Source organism: Rhinopithecus roxellana, chromosome 18, assembly GCF_007565055.1.
Source record: "Rhinopithecus roxellana isolate Shanxi Qingling chromosome 18, ASM756505v1, whole genome shotgun sequence".
Lineage (NCBI taxonomy): Eukaryota > Metazoa > Chordata > Mammalia > Primates > Cercopithecidae > Rhinopithecus > Rhinopithecus roxellana.
Window position 1 is genome coordinate 28,290,331 of NC_044566.1, and position 22,159 is coordinate 28,312,489.

The 22,159-nt window shown below is 35.5% G+C and overlaps 1 protein-coding gene across 1 annotated transcript in view; it reads right to left on the reverse strand.

The window, feature by feature from the left end:
* The window catches only part of UCHL3 (ubiquitin C-terminal hydrolase L3), a 58,940-nt gene that overhangs the window by 1,885 nt on the left and 34,896 nt on the right, over positions 1-22,159 (reverse strand). The window contains exon 7 of the mRNA XM_010358290.2: positions 9,368-9,443. Within this exon, the coding sequence (XP_010356592.2) occupies positions 9,368-9,443 (76 nt within the window). The remainder of the gene's footprint in view (positions 1-9,367; positions 9,444-22,159) is intronic.

The following is a 22,159-nucleotide window of genomic DNA, read 5'->3' on the forward strand; positions in this document are numbered from 1 at the left end:
CCACAATAAAAATTTCTGAATATACATATAGTAATAGACTTGGTTGTTAGACACTTTTCAAAAAATGAATGAAAATTAACACATAAATAATCTCCATATAAAGTAATATTAATTTCTATAAATTGTATCATCAGAATTTGTGATTCCTATTTTTGGACTAACATTGAGATAAATATTCAAAATCCTAAAGAAACTTATCACTAAATTACAATGCCTGGGATGTAATTCCTAAAGTTTCTAAGAACATTTAGGAAACATTTTCCTGTAACTATATTACACATGAACACTTAATTATCCATATTTCTATGAACTTATACTATCTTTCTAAGTTGTAATGTATGTTTCTCAATAATATATCATAAAATGTCTTCTTAAAATATTCTTTTGTGGCAAATGCTTATTCTTCAATAGACTATTCCATATTTACATGACTATCATATTCATTATGTGCCACCTCATTTTGTATTATTTTTTAATGTTTGCATAAAAGCAAAAGTATAAGTAAACAATGTAGGCTGTTCCCTCCCTAGCCAAATTATAAATTAATATATATTTTTTCTTTTTGTATTTTTCTTTCTTCTTTTTAATTTAGAGACAGGGTCTCACTTATATTCCCCAAGCTGAACTTGACCTCCTAGGTTCAAGCAATCCTCCTGCCTCAGCTTCCCAAGTAGCTGGGACTGCAGGCACATGCAACAGCACCTGGCTTAATATGTGTATTTTCCTGGTTTCCATCATTTGTGTGTGTGTGTCATTCATGAGACTAAAGAGCTAATAAACTCAATTATGGCTGGATGTGGTGGCTCACGCTTGTAATTCAAGAAGATTGCTTGAGGCCAGGAGTTCAACACCAGCCTGGGCAATACAGTGAGACCCCACCTTTACAAAGAATTAATAAATTAGCCAGGTATAGTGGCACAAGTCTGTAGTCCCAGCTATTTGGGAGGCTGAGGCAGGAGGATCACTTGAGCCCAGGAGTTCAAGGATGCGGCGAGCTATGATCATGCCACTGCACTCCAGCCTGGGTGACAAAGTGAGACTCTGTCTCTAAAAAAATAAAATAACATAAAATAAAAACAAAAAATGGCAGTGAGCAATTTTCCTTCGAATGCAGCTGTTTAAAGTAACATATAATTAATTTCAATTATTATAGACAAAGATTATTAAACAATTGATCCTGAAATGTCAAAACTGTACAGTCTATTTTTATAATAGCAGGATAGAACAAAGATTAATTATGATTTTTACTGTTATTCTATCCATGGGCCAAATCCAGCCCTCGGTATATTTTTAATGCCTCCTTTAAGCTAAGACGGACGGGTTTTTACGTAGCTCACAAAACCTAAAATATTTACTACTTGGTCCTTTACAGAAAAATTTTGCCACAACAATAAAATGTAAAATTTGCTGTTCCAAACACCGCTACCACAAAACTGTCACTTGCCAACAACTTTGGATGTAATTTCAGTAAATGCATACTGTGCAGAAGAATCCATGGGGCTCAGAGACTGTCACACTTACAGGCCCCTTCTAAAAGAGGCAGGAAAAAGCTGCACCTTGTACATGGGTCATGTAACCTAAAAACCCCAGTCCAAATGGGCTATGCCACTTCCAGGCTGGACAGGGAAGACAATAGTGGCCTGACGTTTTGGTTGTAACTAACCAATTCATTCAGAACTTGTTTTTTGCATAGTTTGATCACAAGCCCTCAGAGAAAGGTGACAACAGAGTTGTACAAGAGACAAGTGATAAACACCACAATATGCTTTTTGGTGCAGATAACCAAGTATCAGCTACTGTCAAATACCCAAGGACAGTCAACGACATGAACGATGGAGCTTAAAAAACAGAGACTATACAGAAATAAAAACTTTTTTTTTTTTTTTTTTTGAGACGGAGTCTCATTCTGTCGCCCAGGCTAGAGTGCAGTCGTGTGATCTCGGCTCACTGCAAGCTCTGCCTCCCAGGTTCACGCCATTCTCCTGCCTCAGCCTCCTGAGTAGCTTGGACTACAGGTGCCCACCACCATGCCCAGCTAATTTTTTGAATTTTTAGTAGAGATGGGGTTTCACCGTGTTAGCCAGAACGGTCTCCATCTCCTGACCTCGTGATCCGCCTGCCTCGGCCTCCCGAAGTGCTGGGATTACAGGCGTGAGCCACCACGCCCAGCCACAGAAATAAAAACTTTTTAAAATGTACAGGCTTAAAAAACAGAGACTATACAGAAATAAAAACTTTTTTAAAATGTACAGGCATGCCTGAGAGATATTGTGGGTTAGCTTCCAGAATACCACAATAAAGCAAATATCACAATAAAATGAGTCACACAAATTTTTTTGTTTCCTAGTGCACATAAAAATTATGTTTATATTACTCTGTAGTCTATTAGGTGTACGTTAGCATTATATCTAAGAAAACAATGTACATACCTTAATTTAAAAAAACACTTTATTCCTAAAAACGCTAATGATCATCTCAGCCTTCAGCAAGTTGCCATATTTTTGCTGATGGAGGGGCTTGCTTTAATGTTGATATCTCCTGACTGATCAGGATGGTGGTTGCTGAAGGTTGGGGTGGTTGTGAAAATTTCCTAAAATAAGACAATAACGAAGTTTGCCACATTTGACTCTTTCTTTTATGAAAGATTTCTTCGTAGCATGTGATGCTGTTGACAGCATTTTACCCACAGGAGAACTTCTTCCAAAAATGTTGTCAATCCTCTCAAATTCTGCTGCTGCTTTATCAATTAAATTTGTGTAATATTCCAAATCCTCTGTGGTTTGTGGTCATTTTAACACTGTTCATGATTTCTTTATTTGGAGTAGATTCCATCTCAAGAAATCAGTTTATTTGCTCATCTATAAGAAGCAACTCCTTACTTGTTCAAGTTTTATCATGAGATTGCAGCAGTTCAGTCACATCTTCAGGCTCCCCTTCTAATTCTAGTTTTCTTGCTATTTTCATGATATCTGCAGTTACTTCCTCCAATGAAGTCTTAAACCCCTCAAAGTCATCCATGAGGAACTGGAACCAGCTTCTTCCAAACTCCCGCTAATGTTGATATTTTGAGCTCTTCCCATAAATCATGAATGTTCTTAATGGCATCTAGAATGGTGAATCCTTTCCAGGAAGTTTTCAACTTAATATTCTCAGATCCATCAAAGGAATAACTATGGCAGCTATAGTGTCGCAAACTGTATTTCTTAAATAACAAGAAATGAAAGTCTAAATGATTCCTTGATCCATGGCTGCAGAATGGATGCTGTGTTAGCAGAAATGATAATATTAATCTCCTTGTACATACATCTATATCAGACTTCTTGGATTACCAGGTGCATTGTCAATCAGCAGTAATATTTTCAAAGGAATCTTTTTCTGAGCAGTACGTCTCCACAGAGGGCTTAAGATATTCAGCAAACCATGCTATAAATAGATATACTATCATCCAGAATCCATTGTTCCATTTATAGAGCATAGGCAGAGAAGATTTAGCATCATTCTTAAGGACCCTAAAATCTTCTGAACATCAAATGAGCATTGGTTTCAACTGAAAGTCACCATCTGCATTAACAAGAGAATCAGCCTGTGCTTTGAAGCTTTGAAGGCAGACATTGACATCTCCTCCCTAGCTATGGAAGTCCTAGATGGCATCTTCTTCCCAAGAGAAGGTTCGTCATCTACATGGAAAATCTGTTGCTTATGTAGCCACCTTCATGGAATATCTGAGCTTGATCTTCCGGATAACTTGCATCTTCTCCATCAGCACGTGCTGCTTCACCATGCACTTTTATGTTATGGAGATTACTTCTTTCCTTAAACCTCATGAACCAACTGCTAGCTTCAGACTTTTCTTCTGTAGCTTCCTCAACTCTCTTAGCCTTAACAGAACTGAAAAGAGGTAGGGCCTTGCTCCAGATTAGGCTTAAGAAAATGTTGTAGCTAGTTTGATCTTCTATCCAGACCACTCAAACTTTCTCCATATCAGCAATAATGCTGTTTTGCTTTCTTGTCATTCATGTGTTCACTGGAGCAGCACTTTTAATTTCCTTCAAGAACTTTTCCTTTGCATTCACAACTTGGCTTATTGTTTTGCACAAGAGGCCTAGCTATCAGACTATCCTGGCTTTCAACATGCCTTCCTCACTAAGCTTAATCATTTCTAGTTTTTGCCTTAAAGTGAGAGATGTGTGACTTCAATGCTTAGATGCCTTTGTAGGGTTATTATCTGGCCTCATTTCAATATTATTGTGTCTCAGGGAATAGAGAGGTCCAAAGAGAGAGAAAAAGATGGGGAAATGGCCGGTTAATGGAGCAGTCAGAACACATACATGAAATCGATTAAGTTTGCCATCGTATATGGGTATGGTTTGTGGCATCCCAAAACAATTACAGTAGTAATATCAAAGATCACTGATCACAGATACCATAACAGATATAATAATAACACGTTTGAAATGTTGGAAGAATTACCAAAGTGTGACACAGAAACACAAAGTGAGCACATGCTGTTGGAAAAAATGGTGCCAATAAGCTTGCTCAAAAAAAGATTGCCATAAACCTTCAATTGGTAAAAAAAAATAAAATATATGAAAAGTACAGTTAAATGAGGTATTCCTGTATTATTACTATCCTTAAAATGAGGAAATTCTACATACATGAAAGAAGAGAATGCCATATTTTCAAATGCTATGAAAACTCAGAGAACAGAAGAACTCTTAACAATTAAAACTATGGGCTGTGTGCAGTGGCTCATGCCTGTAATCCCAGCACTTTGGAAGGCTAAAGCAGGAGGATCACTTGAGCCCAGGAGTTCAAGACCAGCCTGGGCAACACAGCAAGACCCCAATTTACAAAAAATAATAATAATAATTAGTCAGGCATGGTGGCAAAGGCCTATAGTCCCAGCTACTCAGGAGGCTGTGGCAAGGGGATTGCTTGACCCCAGGATATCAAGGCTGCAGTTTGAAGGGGTTCCTTTCAAAGGCCAAGTCTGCAGTAATTTGAGCATAAAAATACATGATATCATGGATTATAATCATTTAAGTAAGAGAGGAATCCATGAGTCCATTCTGATTATAAATGAATGAATGAGAGGAAAAGGAAAGATTCTAATGTTGGAGGAATTTTTTTTAATTGCCATTTGGCAATAGTCATAATGATAATCCAGTCGAGAATAATCAATGGATGCAAAATCTGGGGGATAAAAGCTTGATGAACAACTGCATGACATACTTATTAACTTTATTGTGAAGAAACTACCTAAAAGTGACTAAACATCACCAGTAATGGGGCAAATTGACATCATGTGCCTCTTGATATGATGCACTGAGAAGAACGTAGCATTATTTCTGTAGTATTCCTGCCAAAAATGCGTAAATCATGAGGATAAATCAGATGGCCTAAATTGGAGGATAATCTCGAAGTAACTGCCCTATACTCTTAAAATGAATGTTACAGCCATGAAAGACAAGAAAGCATTCTGAGGAACTGTTCCAGATTAAAGGAGACAAAGAAACAAGACGAATTCAACACATAATCCTGGATTAGCTCCTGAATAGAGGACATTATTGTGATAATCAAGAAAATTGTAATGGTGTCTGTGGATTAGGTAATACTGGATCAATGTTATAATTTCCTGATTTTGATATTCATACTATAGTTATGTAGGAGAGTATCCACTTGTTCTGAGAAAATACAGAAGTTTCAAAGATAATGGGGCATCATTCTTCAACTTATTTTCAAACAGTTCAGAAATATGAATTGAATCTGGATAATCTGAGGGAGGATGTATGGGAGCTCTGTATACTATTTCTGTAACTTCTATGAACATTTTAAATTATTTCAAAATAAAATTTCTAAAACTGCTTCAAAGTATTCCTGTTAATTCAGGTAGACAATAATTTATTATTAAAACAGTGTTTTAATCTTTGTTGAATAAGTTCCAAATCCACCTCTAAATCCAAAAGCTCTACTCTATATCCATAAGGAGTTGTTATATCTGTTTTAAAATATGTACTTCTTCCCCTTTACATATGAAAGAACTATATGAGGCCCCAAGGAAAAGGAAGGGGTGATAACAAAAGAGAAATAACTCAGTCCTTTTCATTGGTTAACCTTACAATTTATTAGAGTAGGGAATTAATACATTAAACACTACCACCATTCTCTGTTAAATATAGATATCCTATGGAAATTAACTTGCACCATGTCTAAAATCATATAGCCTTATTTTTAAAAGTAAAGTTACAGTCATCTCTACGTATCTGTGGGGGACTGGTTCCAGGACCCTAGCCCCACCTCATACCAAAATTTTGAGATGTTCAAGCCCCTTGACATACTCTACCTAAATGGTATAGTATTTTCATATAACCTATGCAATTCCAAATACTTTAAATCATCTCTAGATTACTTATCATACGTAATACAATACAAATGCTATGTAAATAGTTGTTATATTGTTTTCTAACTTTGTTTTTTATTGTTGTACTGGTATTTAATTTTCTAATATTTTCAATCCACAGTTGGTTCAATCTATCAATGCAAGAACTCAGAGAAAGCCAATTGTACTTTGAAATGACTTCTTTCTTAAAAGTTGTATAATGTCTTCTTTTCTTTTCTTTTTTTTTTTTTTTTTAAGAGATGAAGTCTTGCCATGTCACCAGAAGTATAGAAGTGTAGTGGCTGTTCACAGGTGCAATCATAGCACACTACAGCCTCAAACTCTTATGACTTCTTCTTATTCTTTTCCATAAGACCTTCTTGAGTTTTAAAAAAGCCAAATTAACAACAAAAAAGAGAAGTTCTTTTCAGTAATTCTAGATACTGTGAGTTTGAGTTCTATTACCTCTCATTTGCTATCTATATATTACCTTGTCACATTAATTTTAAGTTATATAAAGGTAGAAGAGTTTTGAAAGGACACAGATTGTGACTGTAAATGTGATCCATAAAATTTAGGTGGATTTTGTGTTTGGAATATTAGCAACAGATCACATACTTTATTAAAAAGAAATGGCCCAAGCAATCCTGCCTCAGCTTCCCACTACGGGAAGTGGGACTACAGGAACATACCACTGTGCCCAGTGCTAATCTCTTAATCACTGTTTTCTACCCATTAACTCAATACTCCCCTTGCTCAATATTCCTTTTGAATTTATTAGCTCCGCATCAGAGTTACTGCCAGTGTCCTTTGCAACGAATCAGCAACTGCCCATCTTTGCACTGTACCTATTATTGCTCTGACATCTCAAAGATCATGGCTATTCTTTACCAGTCTGAAATTATTTAAACTCATTTTAAAAATCTAATTTCCAATAGGCTTCTGATTTTCCATCAGGTCATTCTTCTTGATAAAGAATATCTAAACCAAACAAGACCTCAGTAGTTCTGCCTTTCTTTTATGAAGTTCTTACTTCAAACCAATTTTAAAAGCCTTTTGTGTTGATCTTGGCATGCTCCAAAAGAGATCATTCTTCATATGCAGCTTACCGTTGATATACGTCCTTCCTTCTAACTGCCCTTTTAGCCTCTGAGCCAAGAGAGCTATCTAACCAGTAAAACGCAGTTTTGTTTTTTTTTAAGACAACTCTTTCCTTCTCATTGAGATCATTAGAAAGGTTTTCTTTTGGTTTGAATATATTTTAGATGTTATTGTTTCCTCTATATGTCTCTCATTCTGAAAGTCACAATCACATTTATAGTTTCTGGTTATGAATCATACATATCTTTGCTCTGGCCAAATCTACTTTCTTGAAGTCAACAGAATGTGTCTGTTAAGTCCCAGCACTCTCTTTACCTCCTCTTCCACTAGTTATTAATTACTACTCACAATTCAGAGTAGAAAATCTGCTTCCGGCAACCACCCAGACATCTGAAGTCCCCAGTCACTGTTATACTTTATCTCTGCAGATTTTGTAGACTGAATTAGCAAGGCACATCTTCCAAACTGTCCTGCAGGTCCATTATATACTACCAAAACAATGACTTCTTTTCATTTAAGTTTTATGACTCTTCAAATCACTCTACTACTGTAGACAACCCTCAGGGTTGCACATTTTTATAAATATTCTGTTCTTTCTTTTCCTTGTCCCCTTTTTATAAATATTCTGTTCTTTCTTTTCCTTGTCCCCTTTGATAGGCCATTTCTTTTTAATAAAGTATGCGATCTGTTGCTAATATTCCAAACACAAAATCCACCTAAATTTTATGGATCACATTTACAGTCACAATCTGTGTCCTTTCAAAACTCTTCTACCTTAAAAAACTTAAAATTAATGTGACAAGGTAATACATAGACAGCAAATGAGAGGTAATAGAACCAAAACTCACAATATCTAGAATTACTGAAAAGAACTTCTCTTTTGTTGTTTATTTGGCTTTTTTAAAACTCAAGACGGTCTTATGGAAAAGAATAAGTCATAATAAGTATTGGATACCAATTATGAAAAAATTACAAGAAGTTTATTCTGAGTAAATTATCTAAAATTATGTGATCTCCTCCAACATAGCATGAAATAGTCCACTGAAAGGTAAACTTAAAAGAAAAAAGTACAGGTATCAGCCAAAATACCAAGTAACTAATCATGGGTACTCTGACACGTGGCTGAAGAAACCAATGCCAGAAAACAAAGTCTTCTGTAAAGTCTTTAAAAAATCACAGGAACACTACAAAACCCTGAAAACTAGTGGCACTCATTACTGAAAACAAAGCCCAACCACTATGACTATTACTCTATCCTTTTTTTTTTTTTTTTTTTTTTTGAGACGGAGTTTCACTTTTGTTGCCCAGGCTGGAGTACAATGGCGCAATCTTGTCTCACTGCAACCTCCGCCTCCTGTGTTCAAGAGATTTTCCTGCCTCAGCCTCCCAAATAGCTGGGATCACAGGCATGTGCCACCATGCCCGACTAATTTTGCATTTTTAGTAGAGACTGGGTTTCTCCATGTTGGTCAGGCTGGTCTCAAACTCCTGACCTCAGGTGATCCGCCTGCCTCAGCCTCCCAAATATTACACTATCTTTCAAAACTAAAGGTTGTTCAGCCAGATACTGATGATAACCCACTCAATAATTTTGTAACGACTGCCAGAGTGATTTGCAGAAGTTCCCTGTAATGGGTTTTACTTTCTTGCTTTGCTAAAATGTGAAGATGGTACGCAAACATTTTTGAATTATAAGTTGCTTAAACATAAAGTAACATTTTTCTAGTAAACTGTCTTAAAAGGAAACCTGTCACTATGTCAAATCAATTTTATAGGCAATCAGTTAATTTAAGTAAACACAATAAATATCAATAGTCCTGTTTATCATAAGTAGAGACTTTCCCATTTACCATTTCTCTCCCCAGGACAAATTAAAATAGTTCTTACCTAATTCATAGAGATGCCCATCTACATGAACTAATGCAATAAAATGAAGATCTACTTTTTCATCTATATTTGGTGCCTGGAATAGGAGGGAAAAAATAGGTATTATATACATTAGTAGTCAAACAAATCAGTCATGTATATATAAACACATACAAATAACATCAAGTTATAAAAGAGAACATTTATCCAATATAATTCAAGGCTTAATGTTTGGTATAATGGACAAAGAGGGACCATGCCTGTGTTTGTGACAATGTACTCATTTATCAGCAAGGAAAACCGTGACTAAAAGCACAACTTTCTTCATCTCAACTATCTAAAGACCAAAAATTGTGTTCATCTTAGAAGCCTCAGCACTTAGCACAGTGCCTGGTACACAACATACGCACAATGCATACTTACTGAATGAAATGAATTTATGAACTGATATGTATGACTTTTTAAAATCTGAAATAAGAAAGTTAAAATATTTTTACGCCTAACAGTTTAAAGAAACCCTTTTCGAGTTAAATTTTAAGATATCAAAAGAGATGTTCCCTTAAAGACTTGAACTCGATAATCTGATGTTTTAACAGTGCAGTGTAAACAGTCTTTGAGTAAAAGAAGCATTTTAACTCACTCTGGATTTTAAACGTTTAAAAATGAATACATGCAGGAAAATAGCCCAGGTGATTAAAAGGAAGGGAAAAAAGAACAAATTAAAGTACAATTCACAGTAGCCTACGATTTTTCTCTTGCTTTGATGCTTAATAAGCAATTTGAAATTAAGACTAGATCTACGTTTCTTTAGCTTACCAATCAATTTGCCTGAGCAATATCTACATTTCTAAGGCATTCAAATAACATACACAAAGTCGATACATTGATTAACTGGCACTTTCTATGATATGTAGTAACTATACAGCTAATATTAATATGAGTTAGTTATACATCAAATCTAAATGGTTTGAAATGAAATACAATCACTGTGAAATATGCAAGTAGAGCACAAATTTTAAAGGAAGTTTTCAAAAGGCATAAATCAAATTATATCTCAGATTACTTAATATCCTTTCAGTAACAGATAGCATCTTAACTAAAAAATTATATTCTTTTCATCCTCAAATAACTATATATTTTCAAGTAGTTGTAATATAAAGTTTTCTGATGCAGATATTGAAAGGTACAGAATAAATATTACTATCTTGGATTTACAGAATGTTTCTAAAATATTTATATATACAGTGTCTCACCTAATCTCATATTATTCTTCAGAGGTTATTTCCCTCAAATTATGAATGGATGAAATTCAACATAAACTGATGTGGCAAGCCAGTTCTTCTAGCGTCACTCTAGAACTACAGAATTCCACAGGTGTTAGCAATCAGGGTTAACTAGTTTTACTGTTGCTCCAATACCGCACTTCTCCATCTTGTGGTAGCCCCTCTAATTGTTGCTTCAACACCACATAGCCCCATCTTGTGGTAGCCCCTCTAATGCCAGAGGCTCCTCCACTAGGTTTTGAGGCAGTCCATTCCATTGTTAGACAGTTTTGTTAGAATTTTCCCTCATACCGAGGCTAAATATGTCTCCTTGTATTTTCCATCATCTTAGAAAAAAGTCTAATCCCTCCTGAACATGTTTCTTCAAATATGTGAAGACAGTGATAATGAGTTCCCTTACTTTCCTGGTCAGGGAATCAAAAAATATTAGCGGCCACACAATCTAATATCTTCACTTATAAATAATCAGAAGAGAAACCAATTTTTCAAGTCTAAACCTAGGCAATTATATAAACCGTAACTTTAATTCTAAAACAAAAAGGCTATAATGAATTATTCATTCAACTAGAAAACAGTCTTGTCTTTACTCATTTTAAGACAATTTTCCAACAGGATATGAAATACTCTAAATCATATAAACTTTATGCTTTCATAAATTATTATTATTATTATTATTTTTTTTTTTTTTTGAGACGGAGTCTCGCTCTGTCGCCCAGCCTGGAGTGTAGTGGCCAGATCCCAGCTCACTGCAAGCTCCGCCTCCCAGGTTTACGCCATTCTCCTGCCTCAGCCTCCCGAGTAGCTGGGACTACAGGCGCCCGCCACCTCACCCGGCTAGTTTTTTGTATGTTTTTTAGCAGAGACGGGGTTTCACCATGTTAGCTAGGATGGTCTCGATCTCCTGACCTTGTGATCCGCCCGTCTCGGCCTCCCAAAGTGCTGGGATTACAGACTTGAGCCACCGTGCCCGGCCGCTTTCATAAATTATTAGTTACCTTAATACCATCTCTTCTTAAGAATTACACATCTTATAGCTTCTATGTTTCATATTGTGCCAGTAAATACAACCATGCTAGAGGTAAAAGTAGTACCACTGGAGTCAGAGAACTGAATATGGACCCAATGCCTGTAAGCCTCGGGTTTCTTATCCATCTCAAGGTTTAAATGAGCTGCATGAAAGTACTTTGTAAACTGTTAAGTGTTATATAAACCTTATGTATTACTCCAATAATAATACTACAATATCACAAATGTAAGCAATTACCAAATGTAGTGACTCAAAATTGTGCATCATTGTACCTTTAACCTAAAAGTGCATACTAAAAATACAAAATTCTAAAGAGGGTATGAAAAACCTTCAAACTATTATAAAAGATAAGCAAAGCTCAAAACTTCTAAGCCTTCCACAAAACCTCAGAACCTGTGATAAGCCTTTTCCTTTGGTCAGCTTCAATTAGTCTCAGAGTCTAAAAATCTCTAAATCATTTAATTGCTTAAAATGATTCCACTAAAAACAAGAAAAATAAATAAAAAGCAAATTTCAGCAAGTCTTGTTTCAAAAAATGACCAAGAAATAACTACATGGAGGGCAAAAAAAAAAAAAAAAAAAAAAAAGCTATAGATTGGATTTTTTTTTTCCTTCATATATCCAGATATATGAAGGAAAAATTAAAATTCCCCTTTACATCCAACCACCACTTTGGCTTTGAAGCTGCCTCCTGATATTGACACTTCATAGATGTAGTATGACTATTCTTATATGTCTCTATCTACTGATGAGGATCCCACTCTTTTAGTATAAAGAGTACCACTGACTTCCAATCAATTAGTTTTGATATATGCAATCCCTAATTTAGAATGCAACACTTCTTAGTTAACTCAAAGAATTAAAAAGTGATAACAAATCAATTAGATATAAATTAAATACTAAATATAAACATCACATTAAAATACACACTAAATTTAATGCATAATTGTATAGCACTTAATATATACCAGACACTGTTCTAAATGTTTTGTATGTATCAAATAATTAATCATCATACTGACTGAGCATCCCAAATCCAAAAATCTGAAATCTGAAATGCTCCAAAACCCCAAACTTTTTGAGCACCAACAGGATGTTCAAAGGAATTGCTAACTGCAGCACTGCAGATTTCAAATTTTCTGGCTTGAGATACTCAACCAGGTAAGTCTAATATAAATAATCCAACCAAAATCCAAAACACTTCTCATCCTAAGCATTTTGGATAAGACATACTCAACCTGGATAAACCCAATAAAGTACTTAATATGATTATGCTCATCTTACTCTCGGGAAAACTGAGGCACAGAAGCATTAAGTAACATGCTCTAGGTCATATAGCTAGTAAGTGGTAGAATCTGGATTCAAACCCAGGCAGTGCGCTTCTAGAATCCATGTTATTTACTACTATGCTATGAAAATATTCAAAGCTATAAGGCAATGGAATTAATATGGAGCCAAGATCAACATTATATAAAAGCATATAAAACAGGAAATGCCCAATTGTATATGTTCATTTATATTTGGAACATTTTTAAGTAGAAAAGAAATAATTCACATTAGAATTGGATCAATTGTGCTCGTGTCAGAATTTACACCTTTAGGATTCTACCCTGGTCATCTAATTCACCTTGTATCTCTCACTGTGCCAAATGGCATATGGCACAGTAGAGAAGCAACAAATATCAAATGGATGAATGAATAAAAATGAAGAATGCCATGACCCAATGAGGATAGTGAAATAGAAAGAGAGAGATGCCAGTTTGTTGATACTCAGTACAAATGGAGAAGTATTTGATGATCATACTGATATTTGGTGGAAGCAAGTACTTAAGGAAAGATACCACTTCACGGTTTGAGTACAGCACTAGAAGGGTAAATAAGGGGAAAGAAAGAATGATTGACACTGACTTTTAATTGTTCTTAAGCATTAAATGTATGTGTAGTCAGACTTCCTCCTCTGGCTTCAAAAGCCATCACGATTTATAGAAATGTCAAATTTCTTATAAATGTATGGCACACACCAAAGTTTTAAGATACTGCATTTCTAGGGAGATCTGCTAAACCACAGTCATTGCCTTTAGTAGTCCAAAACATCAGAAAGACAAGAGCTATAGTTGCTTAATTCTGTAGTGTATCATAACTAGAATTCCATCATCAGTCTCAACACTTAAGATAATTAGTAAGATTATAAGAAAAACTTATTTTTAATAGTTTGTGGATATCATTAGCCTATAAAAGAGAAATCATAAATTTGTGGGAAGCTTACATCAATACACAAGGAGAAAATCTTCATTTCCTACTTGGAAAAGATCTTTAGAAACTGAATAGGCAGGAAAGATCAGATCAAGATTAAACCAAGTACCTGAGCCACCTCAGGGAATAAAATAATAGCTTAGACGAAACACCCTACACCATGAAGGATTTAGGTTGAGAACAGAGCAAGTAAAGTAATCCCAGAGCATGGCAAGAGACTAAAGTCATGCTCAGAAACATAAAAAAAAAAAAAAAAAAAAAAAAAAGTAATAGATAGGCAAAGAACTCAGAAGGTACACAGCATTTGTTGACCTGAGTCAACTAAATGAATTCAGAAAGCTGAAGGGTAAGAGAACACATATTCACTTTAACAATTAACCAGACTTCAACATTATCACGAACATAGGATCAGTACTCATCAAAAGGCAGGCGCCATTATGTTGGCAGGATATGGAGTGAAAAGATGGATGTTCCAGGCACTGGCGAAAGTCAAGCTAGACTGTAAAGCATAGAGGTATGCTTGCAATCTTATTGGGGGAGAAAAAAGCTAATGGTTGAGTGAACCAAGAGAAAAGCACTCTGAAGACTGAAGTTGTTTAAGAAAAAAAAAAAAAGGACAGCCCTTGTCACTGGAGAAGAGATGGAAGATTGACTAAACTTACAACAGAATGGAGACCCAAAGATGGTAGGCGTAAGAAGGGTCGCCAGCGACGAAGACGGAGAGATGGACTGGTAGCCTTTGCAGGGCCTACATGGTAACGTTTGACCCAGGGCAGGGATGCATGGTGACACAATGATGAGGCCTTCGTTCTGCAGTGGCTAGAATGAGGCTGTGATGAGGATGGCGAGGAGGACTACATAATTAAAAAAGAGAATATTTTACTTAGACCACCTTACTGGGTGATCATTTATTCTTAAAAGCAACGTATGGTCATGCTTGTAATTCATATGGTCTACTAGTTTTAATAACCATAATCTAACAAAGGATCATATATGAATATTGGTTAAAAGCAGGTAAAGTGGAAATATATAACCAAGTATCAGGTTATATGCCATAGTTCTATAAGTGTACATTGAAAATATTCATATAGCCTCATTTGCATAGCACAGACTCATGGAAATTAATACTTAAAAGCCACTAAAATTATTACATCAAATTGTTTTTAAAAAGTAACACACACACAAAAACTATGTAATGCATATAAAATGTACAAAGAATAATGGGTAGAAGAAAACTGTATGGTGATAGGCACTGGTAAAAAAGAATTCCTTAAAAGGAATAAGCTCCAAGAAGAAAAAAAAAAACAACTTTAAAATATAAACAAGAGTGAAATTAATCCCTCCAAAGCTGATGACTTGAATAAACTATCCTCCTACTTAGGCTGATATGTTACATGGAAAACATCATGGCCTCTTAGCTATCTTTTAGGAAATGATATCATTAAATAAAATACACATCTTTTTTTATGCCAGGTGCTTTTTAAGGACTTGATATATATCGGTTCATTTAACCTCCCAGTAACCCACAAGCACAACTATTCCTGTTATACAAGTGAGGAATCAGAACACAAATGGGTTAAGTAACATAACTAAGGTCACATTGCCAGCAGGTAACAGAACTGGGATTCAAACCCAGGAAATCAGGTTCTAGAGTCCAATGATCTTAATCACTGTGGTGTATAGCCGAAGTGACCAAGAAAAATATGTTAACGCTAAATGGGACAGATAGTGTTAAGGAGAGAAATAATTCTGATAACGTTAGGGTATTTTGGGAATCACCTTTTCAAACACTATTGTACCACAAAAAGGCAAATCTAGCCAAGAGTTTTCTACAAAATATACAAGGGTATAACATAATAGTAGTAATCCAAATGATTTCATAATTGTCACATTCGATTAATAATGCCAGTATATAATATAAAAAATCTGAGGGAGTATGACAAAATTACAATCACTATAATCATAGTGAGAAGAAATAAAAAGAATGTAATATAAATCCTCGCTTGGTGATAATAGATTTTGTTAACCATAACAACCATAATAGATTTATCTTAAGGAAAATGACTTTTACTTTCCGAATGATTTTTAAAACTCTTTTCAACTCTGAAAATTCTCTAATCCTACTTAGTATCTTCAATCTAAATAAACAATATACTAACCTTTAAAAAAAGCTATCGTTTTGATGGGAGTTTAAAAAATATGTTCGAACATTTTAGCTGCTCATAATAAGAATCAATCAAAAATACATAAATGAATTCTATACTTGGTTCTATATAGGAACAAAAGTGTATATGATAGTGTCTCCTCTCACAGACATAATTTAATCAGAAATTAATTAGTAATATTACTAAACCAGAGTTGTACAGTGAAAGAATATACAAAGTTGGGATGGGTGAAATAGGAAAATATTCTTGGCAAAGAATTCAATGTGAGAAAAAGAATAGAAATAGAAATAAGGAAGACATGTTTAGAAGAGCAATCTGTCAGGTCTGAAATTTGAGTTTATTCTTTCAATTTAATAAGTTAGCCTCTTACTTTTTCATGGGTATTGGCAAAAGGCATGAGACGCCTGGGTCAGAGAAAAAAAAAAACTTTATTACTCAAAGCACAGCAAGGAGCATGATCATCAATACGTTTGTGTCAATTCACATGAGAACAACAGACATAGCTAGGGTGAATGGTTGCAAAAGAGTAGGCTGCGTTACAGAAGAGGAACACTGAGCTGGGGGAAACCACTGGTTTACAGCAAGCAGTAAGCAAACAGGCTCTTTGTTCCAGAGGCAAAGACATTACCTCATCCCTTAAGGTTGCTTACTCCAAACACACCTGTGAGAAATGTGATTTCCACCTTCAAGTATGATGACCCTCTTCTTTTGTCATTTTTGCGGAACCTTTTTGAAGACTTTTTTAAAAAAAAAAAATTTTTAATGGCCGGGGGCGGTGGCTCAAGCCTGTAATCCCAGCACTTTGGGAGGCCGAGACGGGCGGATCACGAGGTCAGGAGATCGAGACCATCCTGGCTGACACGGTGAAACCTCGTCTCTACTAAAAAAATACAAAAACTAGCCGGGCGAGGTGGCGGGCGCCTGTAGTCCCAGCTACTCGGGAGGCTGAGGCAGGAGAATGGCGTAAATCCGGGAGGCAGAGCTTGCAGTGAGCTGAGATCCGGCCACTGCACTCCAGCCCAGGCGACAGAGCGAGACTCCGCCTCAAAAAAAAAAAAAAAAAAAATTTTAAATTTACACAGAGTTACAAAAACAAGCATAATACAGGAAACACCTAGATTTGACTATGACATTTTACCTTCATTTGTTTTATTATCTCTTTACTTTTTTCTACATAACTTTTTTTCTGAATCATTTGAAGATAAGTTACATACATCATGGCCTATTAATCCTAAATTCTTCAGTATTTCCTAGGACTAAGGGAATTATCTTACATTAATATCAGTGCAGTTATCACCCTCAAAATTGTATATTGATATAATACTTTCTCCTCATCTCCCATATTTTAATTTTGCCAGTTATCTAGTTGTGCAATTTACAGCATTTCCCCCCAGGATCTAATCTAAGCACAGATATTAAATTTATTCATCATGTCTCCTTAGTATCTTTTAACCTGGAACACTTCTAACAATCTTTATCTTTTATATTTTAAGCATCAAGCCCTTCTCCATTTTTCAATAAATCATTTTCTATTTAAAAAGTCATGCTCTCTGTGACTAGAGACTGCTTTACTTCTTCCTTTTTAAACAATATTCCCCTTATTTCCTTTACTTGCCCTATTATATTGGCTAGGACCTCTACTACAGTAATGAATTTCATTGACTTTTGCTTTTCTCTTTGTTATTTCTACCTTTTACGCACTTTGGATTTAATCTGCTCTTCTTTTGCTACCTTAAGGTAAAAACTTAGATCTCTGACTTGAAGCCATTTCCCTTTTCTACTATAAGCATGTAATACTATAGTTTCCCTCTAATCCGTTTTTTTTTTTTTTTTTTTTTTTTACTATAAGCATTTAATGCTATAGATTTCTCTCCAATCCCTGCATTAGCTGTATCCTGTCAATTTTGGTATACTTCTTTTTAGTTAATTCACAATGTTTTCTAATTTCTCTTGTGAAATCCTCTTTGATCCATGAGTTATTTAGAAGTGTACTATTTAATATCTAAATATTTGGGGGATTTTCCAGGTATTTTTCTGTTGTTGATTTGTAGTTTAACTCCACTATGAACAGAAAACATTCTTTGTATAATTTAAATTTTTTAAAAAAATTTAAGGTTGATTTTCTAATCCAGAATATGGTCTATCCTGGTAACTATTCCATGTGCACTTGAGAAGACTGTATATTCAACTATTCTGTTCCAAATTTCTGAAGTGTTCCACAAATATCAAAAGGGTCAAGTTGTTTGACAATGTTGCTGAAATCTTCAATTTTTTACTAATGTTCCGTATTTGTTTTATTCATTCTGAGTGTTGGCATCTCCATCTGTAATTGTGAATTTGTCTATTTCTCTCTTCAATCCTAACAGTGTTTGCCTCATACATTTAGAGGTTCTAACTGTTAGCTGCATACACATACTTTCTGTTACGTGTATGCTATGTCTTCTTGGTGAGGTAACCTCTTTATCCTTATATAATGTCCTTCTTCATCACTGGAAATATTCCTTGTTCTGAAGTCTACTTAACTTCATGTCAATATAACTACTGTGGCTTTCTTTTGATTAGTGTTTGTATTGTTCATCTTTTCCCATCCTTTTGATTGTCACCTTCTTACGTTTTTTAAAGTGATTTTCTTGTAAAAGCATATAATTGTGTCTTGCTTTTTTACCAAACTGGTCTTTCTTTCCATTTGAGGGTTTATAGACATTTGAGTCTTTATACTGACATTTCATTAACTTCATGTGATGTTTTATATGGCTGGATTTAAATCTACATTGTCAGTTCTTTATTTTTTCCATCTGGTCTGTTACTTTTCTGCTTTTTGCATTATTTTTATCATTCTATTTTATCTGTACTGTGGACTTCTTGTTTATACTTTTTAAGCCTTTCAATAATTGCCCTAGGATTTACAAGATATACCTTTAGTTATGGGGTACCTTCAAATAGTATTACACCACAATATATGTAGTATAAGAACCTCACAACAGTATTATCCCAATTTCTCTCTCCCTTCCCTTGTGCTATTGTCTTATTTTATATGTGCTATAAATTTACAGTACATAGTTGCTATCTTTGATTTAGTAATCCTAATCATCTTCTAGAGAAATTTAAAACAAGAATAAAATTTATTTTATATTTACCTTCATTTGTTCCATTTTCAGTGCTTCCCAAATCTTTGTATAGCTCCAAGTTTCCATCTAGCATTGTACTGTTTCAGCATAATGAAATTCCTTTACATTTCTTATAGTGCAAGTAAGCTGGTATGAGCGCTCTCAGTTTTTGTTTGTCTCAAAGTTTTTATTGTTAAAATACATTTTTGTTCCACTGAACTCTTAGCTTTCTAAAAATATCATTCTTTTCTGGCTTGCATAACTTCTAGTAAGGAGTCTGCTGTAATTCTTATAAATTCTTAGTATCTACTCTGTCTTTATCATGTGGCTGCCTTGAACATTTTCCATTTATCTTTGTTCTTCAGCAACACTTTCCATTTATTTTTGAATTTTAATGTGTCTCAGTGGTTATATGTGTGTGTTTGTTTTTTTGGAGGATAAAGGTATTCATCCTATCTAGTGTCTCTGAGATTCCTGAAGCTGTGGTTTGATGTCTTTAATTACTTTTGGAAAATAGTTGCCATTACCCTTCAAATACTTTTTGTCTCAAGGCCCCACCCCTCACCCACTCCCATCCCCATCATATCTTTCCATCTCTCTTCTCCTTCTGGGATTCCACTTTCACATATTACATCACTTGAAATTGTCCCACAGCATTTGGATGCCCTGTTTGTTTCGTGTGGTTTTTCTCCCCCTCTTTGCCACTACTTTTTCCCCTTTGTGGGTAAGTTTGGGTAATTTCCAGTGATTTATCTTCACAGTCACCAATTCTTTTGTCAACTTTGTCGAGTCTACTGGTGAATCTGTTAATGGCATTCTTCATCTCTAGTACTGTGTTTTTCATTACTGGCATTTCCATTTGATTCTTTCTTATGCTAATAGTTTCCAATTCTGCTGATACTACCTACGTGATGGAACACGTTTTCCTCTTTTCCACTTGAGCCTTTATTTTAAACTTCCTGTCTGATAGTTTGACATCTAGATCATATCTGAGTCTAGCTCTGCTGAATGCTTTTTCTCATGATTTTTGGTTAAAAGCCATACACCTTTCTAGGAGTATAGAGACTGTGATAAATAATATGTATACCTAAAAATGGGCATGTCTCATCTTCTGCTATGACTTAGTGTATGGGGATAAGCCAACCTAGTCAAGAGTTTAACTGTTTGGGTTTTACTGTTACTCTGATTACCCTGAGAATACCATTGGTTTAACATTCATCTGGCATAACCTTGGGCTTAAGAGTGGGAGTTGGGTTGTAGGATGTTTTCTTTTTCAATGCTCTTGTTCCACCCTCAGCTTTAGGTTTTTGCTCACAGGGTATGCCTCAGAGAAGGTCTCTCTCCATATTATTGATGCATCCCCACACATTTGAGACCTGTTTCTTGGTGCTTGCTAGTCTAATGGTGGGTTTGTGGAGGCATTCTTTATTGTTCTGTATCAGCCTCTGTCCCTGGATATCAAGGCCAAGACTTTCTCAGGGGTCCTTTCCTCCAGTGATAGAAGAACCTGCCCCTCCCACAAAAGGGGTGGTTTTATCTCTTCCCTTCCCCAGGAAAGGTTTTCTGTCTGACGGTCTTTAGGCTTTGTTCTACAGGGGAGAAGAATCCAGGCTTGGTGCCTTTCCCACAGCAGCAGCTGCTCTCCTCCCCTAGGCCTGCACTTAAAGATTCACATCTTGTCCCCACTTAATCTCATGAGCACCCACTGAAGTCTGCAGAGAGTAGATATGAGCTCTCCCTTCAGGGCTGTTTACAGGGATTTTATAGTCTTATGGTAGCCTACTTGTGACCTTAAGCAATTTGTTAAAATTTTTAGCTATTTTGTTTCATTACCCATAAATTTTGGGCTTCTATTCATCTCAGTAAGTGTATCTCTACATCATTTTTCTTCTCCTTCTCCTTCTTCTATTCATCTCAGTAAGTGTATCTCTACATCATTCTCCCCCTCCCTCCCTCCCTCCCTCCCTCCCTCCTCCTTCTCCTCCTCCTCCTCCTTCTCCTTCTTCTTCTTCTTCTCCACGGAGTCTTGATCTATCGCCCAGGCTGGAGTGCAGTGGCACACCATCTCAGCTCACTGCAAGCTCCGCCTCCCAGGTTCAAGCCATTCTCCTGCCTCAGTCTCCCAAGTAGCTGGGACTACAGGCACATGCCACCATGCCCAGCTAATTTTTTTGTATTTTTAGTAGAGAAGGGGTTTCACCATGTTAGCCAGGATGGTCTCAATCTCCTGACCTCGTGATCCGCCCACCTCAGCCTCCCAAAGTGCTGGGATTACAGGCATGAGTCACCATGCCTGGCCTATATCATTTTTCATGGCAACATATCATTCCTTAAATAGATGTACCATAAATGTAACACTGCACCTTTAGATTGTTTCTGGTTTTCTACAATTATGCTTTAGTGAAAATGTGTACACAAGTAACTATATATGCATCAGTCAACAGTAGTATTGGTATCAAAAATGATGTTATAAAACAACAACCATAATAGCTAACATCAAGTGCTTACTATCTTTTACCAGATGTTCTAAATGATAGATGCTACAGATCTTCACAATAATCCTATAAGGTACATATTATGATTATTTCTATTTTAAAGATAAAGAATAATTTTTCCCCAAATGTTATCACACTAGTAATTTTAGCCTTCTTTTTGATCATCAGGCTTTCTAATAAAAACTTATATAACAGAGGAAGGAAGAAGAAAACGATAATGAGTCTGAAAGTACACTCTGTTAAATGAGTCCCATACATCAAAGCTTGTGTTTATGTGTTTGTATGTGGCTAATGTTTTACAACATTCAAAATAGGATAGCACATCAATATATTGTAATTGTTTATTTAACCGCTTTGTAAGGTTTGGGGGCAGGCAAAGCTCTTGTCTACCTTACTGCTCCTGTGATAGCATACTAAAAATTGTTTCTAACAAGCATGTCAAAATGTTAAACATTAGAACCAATAATTCTAAATTTTTACTCT